Source organism: Alligator sinensis, unplaced genomic scaffold, assembly GCF_000455745.1.
Source record: "Alligator sinensis unplaced genomic scaffold, ASM45574v1 scaffold156_1, whole genome shotgun sequence".
In the NCBI taxonomy this organism is placed as follows: domain Eukaryota; kingdom Metazoa; phylum Chordata; order Crocodylia; family Alligatoridae; genus Alligator; species Alligator sinensis.
The window spans coordinates 1,003,739-1,012,979 of NW_005841844.1; the positions used below are offsets into that span (position 1 = coordinate 1,003,739).

At 44.2% G+C, this 9,241-nt stretch overlaps 1 protein-coding gene across 1 annotated transcript in view; it reads right to left on the reverse strand.

Moving 5' to 3' along the window:
* The window catches only part of PSD2 (pleckstrin and Sec7 domain containing 2), a 148,942-nt gene that overhangs the window by 106,256 nt on the left and 33,445 nt on the right, over positions 1-9,241 (reverse strand). The window contains exon 3 of the mRNA XM_014520806.2: positions 3,569-3,763. Within this exon, the coding sequence (XP_014376292.2) occupies positions 3,569-3,763 (195 nt within the window). The remainder of the gene's footprint in view (positions 1-3,568; positions 3,764-9,241) is intronic.

Here is a 9,241-nt window from a genome sequence, read left to right on the forward strand (position 1 = left end):
CATAGTAATAGATTTTCAGGGATTTGGACAGGTTGGAGTAGAAACCGCACTTAGGCAGCTAAGTCTACTTAGACACCTAATAGAATGGAATCTGGCCCTTGGTTTTCACATTTTCTAAGTGAAGCGCTTTGACTTTTCATTTTAGAATGATGCCTTTCTTTAGTAAATTCCCAAATTTAAAACAGAACGGGAGTAAAATGGATTTAGAAACCTGAAAACACGATGAAGTATTTTATTTTGCCAGTAAAGAATTTTTAATTTGGTTCAACTCAAAGCAAAATATTTTTAGTTTTTAGCTTGGCAAAAACTGAAAACCTTCCATATACCTGCCTGCAGTGCAGCTCTTTAAAGGGCTTGTATATATATCAATGGTAGTTTTCTGCATTTTAAGGGGAGAGATCCACTTATCTAATTGAACACCTGACCAATTGGGCTGTCCGAAACTTCCGGTGGTGATTCGATTCAGAGGAGATTTGGCCCAATTTGGTGGTCGAATCTCTGAATCCGAATCGAATCAGGGGACCAATTAAAAGGCCCAAATTGATACAAAGCTCTCCAAATCTTCAGAAAAGATTCAGAGAGCTTTGATGATTCAGGCAATCCCCAGTGGTTGCAGCAGGGAGCTGCAGCTGACTCCGAGCTGGTAAGGACTAGGGGCAGGGGACCATGGGAGGCCCCCTGCCAGCCCCTCCGCTCCTCCGCCCCCCTGCCCGTCCTAGCTTCCGGTGCTTTAAAGAAAAGCCCCAGTGCTCACTGGGTGCTGCTGGGTGGGGGGCATCCCTGCTGCCCCCCACTGCATCGGGGGCTCTGCACAAGCCCCCTGACCGCCCCCTAGGCCCCCCATGGGTGCCCCATCTGGGCCAGCTCCAACCCTTTAAGAAAAAAAAAAAATGAGAAAAGCCCTGGGATTCACTGCTCCTGCAGCAGCCGCAGGGCTTTGGGGGTCTCATGCAGAGCCCTCCTCATGGTGCAGGGCAGCGGGGGGCAGTGGGGATTGCCCCCCCCCCCCCCCAGCAGGAGCGGTGAGTCCTGGGACTTTTATCGGGTTTTTTTCTTTCTTAAACGGCCAGAGTTGGCCTGGGTGGGGTACCCATGGGGTGGCTGGGGGAGCGAAGGCGGGGATTAGGGGACTTGTGCAGAGCCTCCCAGACAGCGTGGGGCAGTCGTGGGCAGTGGGGATCACACCCCCGCATCCAGCAGCACCTGGTGAACCAGGGCTTTTTTCCTCCAAAGAGCTGGGAGCTAAGTCAGGTGGGGCAGCCATTGCCAGGCTGGGGGGGGATGGGCCTGGCTGATTTGGAGATTTGGCAGCAGCCGAATCTCTGAATCAGATTTGGATGAATTGATTCGGGAATGATTTGAATCACCGAATCGAATTACTGTCCCCCAAATCGGCTGAATCCAAATCTGAAGTGAATATTAGCCACTACGCACAGGCCTACTGACCAGTACTGTCTGCTATACTTTGTGCTGGCCCTTATGCCAAAGTTGGATATACAAAGAGACAGGACAATAGAAGCAGGTTGTGCACGGAGTTTGGTTCTTTCTCTTCACACTGTAATCAACCCCTTTTGATGATCTCAGTGTGAGTGATACAGTCATGAGTAAGGAAAGGAAAAGGGAGACAGTCATGACAGAGTAACAACTACAGAAAATAGCATGAGAAGCAATGCTTAGCAGAATTGCACAGACAAAGTGAAAGTGGAACAGTGATGAACAATATAAATGATTACCGCTCTCCATCTGAAAATTGTTAACAGTGCTCCTTGTACATCAGCAGCTGTATTGAGCATAAATGGTATTTCCTGTAGCCTCAACACCAACTCCTGCTGTTAATTTTCTAGGAGGGACAACCGAGTCCCTGAGATCTGTCCTGGACTAAGTTGCTTGAAGATATTCAATGAAATTAATAGTGATGAGAGTTTTGCTGGTTTCTGCCCTACCACCATCTCTCCAAAGCAACCAGTTTTTCTCTGTTCCTTGGTGGTAGTTTACAACAAATTTCAGTGTAACTTTAAGTCCAGATATGCATTTCAAAATATAACTAGACCCTTGTTCATTACAGTGGTCTTGTTTGGGCTTACCTAGAGGCAAGGGCCTTTGATCATGGGGTAAGGACATAAAGGTGTTTATGAATGATTATCTGTGAAATTCCCATTCTGATCCTCCTCTAGACTCGAACATCCCCAAGACTTGAAGAGCTTGGATTTAGGTGTTTGGACAGATGTTGACTTCATAAACTGCTTTTTATTTGAAAGTATTTCAAAACTCCTTACTGGAACTGACTCTAAAGCAAGCCCAAAAGGTCTCTAAAAGCAGTGCCAGATTATGACATGCTGAGGCCCTAAACTATGTCCAGCTTAAAGGGCCCCGTACAATAAAAATAATCCAATGTATGTATATTTTTGTCATATTAGAATGAAAATGTCCATATTTGGAGAGTCATTTTCCCATATCTCCTTTATTTACCAACTGATTATTATAAAACTTGATATTGAGTCATTTTTTTTTCTTATTTAGAATCCCCTCATATTGTGCCATACTAAGATTCATAGATGTTGGGGTCAGAAGGGACCTCAATAGATCATCAAGTCCAACCCCCTGCATAGGCAGGAAAGTGTGCTGGGTTCAGATGACCCCAGCCAGATGCCTATTCTTGTAACCCCCAGGGGCGCCTTGGTGAGTAAAACCTCACCAATTCCCTTCTGTGCCCCCGTGATAAACTTATAGGCAGCCACAAGGTCTCCTCTCAACCTTCTCTTGCGGAGGCTGAAGAGGTCGATGTGCCCTAGTCTCTCCTCGTAGGGCTTGGCCTGCAAGCCCTTAACCATACGAATGGCCCTTCTCTGGACCCTCTCCAGGTTATCCACATCCCTCTTAAAGTGTGGCACCCAAAACTGGATGCAATATTCCAACTGCGGTCTGACCAGCGCCCGATAGAGAGGAAGTATCACCTCCTTGGTTCTGTTTGTCATGCATCTGCTGATGCACAATAAAGTGCCGTTAGCTTTGCTGATGACTTCGTCAAACTGATGACTCATATTCATCTTGGAGTCCACTAGGACTCCGAGATTCCTTTCCGCTTCTGTGCTGCCGATCAGGTCATTTCCTAGGCAGTAGGTGTGCTGGACATCTGTCCTCCCTAGGTGCAGCACTTTGCATTTCTCCTTGTTAAATCGCATTCTATTGTTTTCTGCCCATTTGTCCAACCTGTCTAGGTGTGCCTGTAGTTGTTCCCTGCCCTCCGGTGTGTCCACTTCTCCCCACAGTTTTGTGTCATCTGCAAACTTGGACAGAGTACACTTCACTCCCTCATCCATGTCACTTTAAGATGTAGCTTAAGCCTAAATCCGGCACTGCCTAAAAGAATGAATCCTTTAAGAAATCATTTCTGCCTTTACCTTATCCTGTTCCAAGCAGTGAAGCCATCTGCACTTTCATTCTCCCATGTATTAAGTTTACATTCACTCAGGCTACAAGTTCAAATCTGTTAATCAAAATCAATAATTGTGCATTATCTCCTGGAACTCATGTCTTCCAATGACTGCTTTGGGCTCAGGTCACTTACTTTTTCCCAAGTTGGCGTGCAACATCACAGCGCTTGAATCCTTCGAGGTTATAGAGGCGTTTGGCGAGTCTCTTGGCAGCTTCATTATCTGCCTTGCAGCCATTTGCTAATGTGTCTGTGCTGCCATGGTCTAGCTGCTCAGTGCTGCCCATGTCAGAGTCCGAGTCAGAAAGAGCATCTTTTAAGCTGGCGTCACTGTGCGATAAACAGAAAGTGATTAAAGAAACAGGGGCAGTGCTTTTTTGGAAACTCTGAAAAAGCCTGGGAGGTTATTACCTTTAAACCCCAAAGGGCTCTGGCATAAATACATTTTTAGGGAAATATGACCTGCTTTTCAAAGCACGCCACCTCAGGGACCAGAGGGAGTTTTGTCAGAAAGTGAAAGGATGTTTAAAGTGACACAGGTAGATCTTTTCATTACCAGATGCAACACTTCCAAAATCAGACAACTTATGAACTTCACTGCTGGTGAGCAGCCATCCAGCCAGTGATTCTCAATGAAGATGCTGTGGCACCCTACGGTGCCTTGAGATCCTTTCAAGGGTGTCATGGGGTGCCATGAAATCTTAGTACCGTTAGGTGTACAGGCATGATTCACATGATAAACCCAGAGATTTCAATTACAAATTCACAGTATTAAAACAGTCTTCCCTTTTGAAGACTTTCTGCATTCTTTGCAACAGAAGAATTGTTCTATTATTTTTTCTGTAGCCAAAAAACAAATGAAAACCAAGTGCTGGCATTTTCTGAGGGGAACCTCGGGATGCCTTAATACTAAAAAAGATTGAGAAACACCCATTTAAGTGTGTATGAATATTTTTACAATTAATCATGCATTTATTATTTGGAAAAGACTACATATCCTGAACATTTTTATCACTAAACTAAAAACTGCCTGAGATTAAAATTAAAAAACGCAGAAGACAACAGTATGTCTCATTCTTCCCAATGCACTTTGCTCACACTTTGAGGAAGGATAAATCTGACTTGACACCTGCACATACAAGGCTATAAATACAACATCTATTTTTCCTTCCCACACCCTTCAAAAAGTAAGAAAATTTCAATTTTGAATCCTTAAAGCAAAGGCTGTTTGTCTCCAGGCCTTGGCTTTATTTGTCATATGAAGAATGAATCTGGAAATGCAATTAAATCTGTCCTTTTACTACAGATTGTTTAAACATGTAAACTGTTTTTATTTAAGTAAAAATATTTGCCTTGATACACATTGCCATGGAATTTTCAGCTGAAGGCATTATTGCAAGCTTTGGACAAAGTTATCTTCAGTATAGAGTATGTCTCTGGCTGCCTTCTAAGTTTTTATGAATTTAACCCTTACAGTCCTTTCCTTGGTGACTCGTTTCTCCTGGGGGATTTTGTAAGGGCACTGCCAAGTTAAGAGTTTTATCTGCAGTTATTTATCTTATATTTAGGGAACAAGCTGTTTTTCCTAAAATTGAACCTGAAAAAGTATTGTTGACTGACACAGAATTTACTTACAACAAAAAAGTAATTGCAGTACTTCGTGCAAATTGCATATTGTCTAAGCAGGTTAAGTAGTGTTGGGTAAAATAGTTACAATGCCATAAGCATCAACGCACATCCCTATTCATCGCCTCCTGTTTGGGGCTTTGAAATGTTCACTGAACTTTGGTAGTGTTGGAGTGTTGGTGTAGGCATGATGGTCCAGGAAACATGCAAGACACAAGGATTTTGGGGGGTAATATCTATTATTGAAATGACTGTGTAGGTGGTAGATGTTTTAAACAAGCTTTTGGGCACAAGATATTATTCCTTATATTGTTCAAATTGAAATACCCAGGTAACATTTATTTTCCCAAGTTTTTTGGTGAGGGCTTGAGCCAAGATGGAAAATTTGTGTAAAAAATGTGAATGCAGATCTTGTTCCTGTTGTCCAGTGCCTAGCAGAAGGGTTATATTTTGTATGGGCAGCAGACATTTTTCATACCTGAAGGTACCTTGTGCCCAAAAGCTTGTTTATAATCTAATTTCAATGGTGCACTTGGTCCAATAAATGATGCCACCCCCAAAACTTCTTGCCTCTCACTGAACTTTGGGCATCTTTGTACAGTGAATTCAGTGCTGGCTTGACAATTCTGAGTCCTGAAGTGCCTTGTGGTCCAGCAAGAGATAGTCAGGACCAACTTCCTGTAACTGCTCCACCACTGCTCACTGTATGAGTGGAGGGGCTTGTCTCTCTTCCTGTCCCCAAGCAGCATCTGGTACTCTGTCCAGTACTTACCGTAGACACTCTTTTACATTTGCCTGGCATGGTAGCATTAGTCAATCCAAGTAAGTATAGAACCATTTTCTTAGTTTGCTCCAATGCACTCTCTAAATCAGTTGATTGACACAGGGTTGAGAGAGTCTGGGTATATCTGCCCTGATACTTAGGGTTGAACTTGAGGTCATCCTCAATCAGCCTGAGCTCTATAAGTCATCTCTCTTCCTTTCTATATCACACTTTGAATCCTGCATCCAAGCCTCCACATTGTGCTGCTTATTTTTTCAGTGTGGCACTACTATGTATCCCAGGTTCTCTTGCAGAGCCCTTCTATGGATTGGTCTGAAGTATACTTCTCTTCCTTTTCACATCTGTTTCTATTTATGAACAACGGAGATAGGGAGAGGCTTTGGAAAGGCCAGAAATCAAGAGCAGGGAATTATGGGATTGCTGTTGAGAGCCTGCATGTTAGGGTGAGCTTCAAACACACTGTAAGAAAGGTACAAAGCAGAAAGGTAAGCAGACCAGGGTCAGCCTCAGAAAACTTCTATAACCATCTTGAGCTGAACAGCCAGCAGGGGTCAAGCTCAGGGCTTCACAACATAGTTGACTGACAGGTATAGTCTAGGCTCTCACTACCAGTGTAGCCTCAGTTAATGTTGTGCTGGGACCCTTGTAGCTAATTTAATGTATTTTATTTCACATTTAAACCTGTTCTCTCCTCTTGTGCCAAATTTTCCTTTGAGACGTTTGCTTCATCAGCAACAGAAACAGACATCCCTGATACCTACACCTATCTTTTGTAGAAACGGAAACTTTGTTCAGCCCATGCATCACTTACTGGTACTGATACGATTTGGCACAGGATTTTATTCCACTTAAAACTGAACAACTTGGAATGCAGCCTCTGCCTTAGCAAGATTACATGGCAGGATGGGTATTTGTTGTTCTGAGGGTGTTCTGCTCACCTCTGCTTTTCTCCTTCATTTTCTTAGTGGCAAGGAGTAATCTGCTTTGATCTGGACAGCAACTCTTAAATTTTTTCAATCTGAAGCTAGCTCTTTATCTTTGCTACTTTGAAAATACCACTGACTGGCCAGTTTGTTCTTGGAAATGGGCTTCTCCGAGCAGAGTCAGAGATCAGACCTTATTCTGCCAGGTATTTCTGCTGGGAGTCATAATAGGGGAGGCCTGAGAGCAAAAGCCTGAAGCAGGCATAGCAAAACTGGGCTCAACTGAAAGCCCCAGGGGAAATAGAAAAGAACTTATGATCTGAATGACTACCTTTCCCAACAATGCAGAAGAGCAACAGAAGGGCACAAGTTCACTGAAGAAAACACCAAGGCAAGGACAGTCAGGTGGGTGCCAGGCACCCCTTAGAATGAAGATAGTTTTGGAGAAAGCTGGTCAAAGGCTTTTTGTATCTCTATGCTCACAAGGAACACTCAGCCTTGTCCAGCACCGAGTTCCCACCCACTACCACTGCTTCTGACTGTCTAGTGTTTTCCCATCGTGGTATATCCAACCCAGTCCTGACCAGCAGTCCCTTTTCTACTCCTGGTCAGAGTGTTTGGGGCTGAAACATGCCAATTGTTGGTAGTTTTGTAATTGGGCGACACCACCAGACTCATCTCCTTTCATGACCCAGCTGAGAATCATCAGTTCATTCCTGCGCTGACTAATTCCAAATTTGCTGATCACTAGAGTGTAAAGAAAAGTCAGAAAATTGATGAGGGTCCAATGTGGGGTCTAGTAGACAGGGTAATGGTAGTTACAGTGTATCCTAGCCTTTTAGTTGACACTAAGCATCAAATTATAGTAAGTTTCAGGAACTGACTGCATATGTGCTTGTAGTTCATAACAGGCACACTGTATGAATTGCACCATAGTGGGCTCAAGGATTTTGCTCAGCTCAGCTGGTCAATTTACACCTCTCCCACTGTATGTTTATTCCTGGGCACCCTTGCCACACAGGGATCAACATAAACCAGTCCTCAAAACACACCCATAGACATAGTCCATACAGGGCAACTCACAGTCCTAAGGTCTCTTGCTATACATCAAGAAGGTGCTGCCAGCTTCATTCTGTTCCCCCAGCACACCAGTGCAGTCTTCCTTCTCTCTCCTGTGCAAGGTCCCTCTTCTGCTCTTGTGGTGCTGTTGCCACCAACCTTACAGCTCTGGGTCTTTTGCCAGACCATGAGAGAATCCTTGGCTCAGTTCTGCCACCACTAGCCAAACACCTTCTCTCAGTCTCCACCCCTGGGATCCTCTTCGTTTAGCTTCCTGTAGACAGCTAATCATCAAAAACTTCCTGAATAAGTAGCCAGCTAATCGTCAATAACTTCATCAATAACTTCCTGAAGTCTTTAACTTCCTGTAGCCAGCTAATCATCCACTGTAGCTGATCCAGTTCTCCTAGACAGCCTGCAATCACTCCTGACTGCCTGCAGCTGGCTGTCATCCCCTACAAGCCTGGAGACTCCTCTAGCCTGGAGTGTGCAATCTGCTGCAAGCCTTTGCCAACCAGCCTGCTATACACAAACCAAAGATTGGCTATTTTGTGTCTATAGAGAGGCAATTCCATATTTTGTGGCCTTTTGCCATAATAAAATAATCAACAGACTCTTTACAAGGCACAGAATTAGCACACAGAGGGGAGTCTGCAGAACAGATTAAAAACAAGAAAGGGGATCAGGCAAACAAATGTCTCATCAAAAATCATACTAAAAAGGGGAGTCCAGCATATAAGGACCTGATCTGAGAGGTGCTCAGTACCCTCAAAGCTCTACTCAGTGCTCTGCAGGATTGGCTCCAAAATGCAATCAGATTTAGGATGCCCAAATCAAAGAGGAGAAAACAATAATCCAGCATTTATGAAATACTGCAGCACAAATGCGATATTTGTCTGCATCCCTCTGCTAAACTAAGAGAGACCAGAAGCATAAAAAGCTTTACAGACAAAAACCTCAATTTGCACAATTGCTCTGGCTCTGTCAGTCACTCGGGTAGTTCAAAGCCCCGTTGGAGAATCGGGCTAGTGGAGTCCCCTCTCCTGGAGGGAAGCCAGGGCTAGTAGAGAGGCAGTACAGCTGCCGCAGCAATGCTGAATCTGAATACTGTCTGGGTGCCTTCATGACCCCTTGGAGGAGTAAATTGTTTGAGGGCTCCTCAAGGCTGCAGGATCTGAGTAATGCAAGGATGACTTAGAGCCACTTTTCTGGATGTGTGCTTAGTTCTCTTTGGACAACCAGGAAATGCCCCCAGCAAATATGCTCTCCAATATTACCCAAGCAGAACCTGCACTGAAGCCAGTGGCAGATTTGGTTGAGTAAGGACTGAATAAATACAGAGTGAAGGCATTACAATTTGGGTGTAAGGGTTGAATCCTGCCTACCGTTAAGTATATGCACCTTAGGGAATTCAGC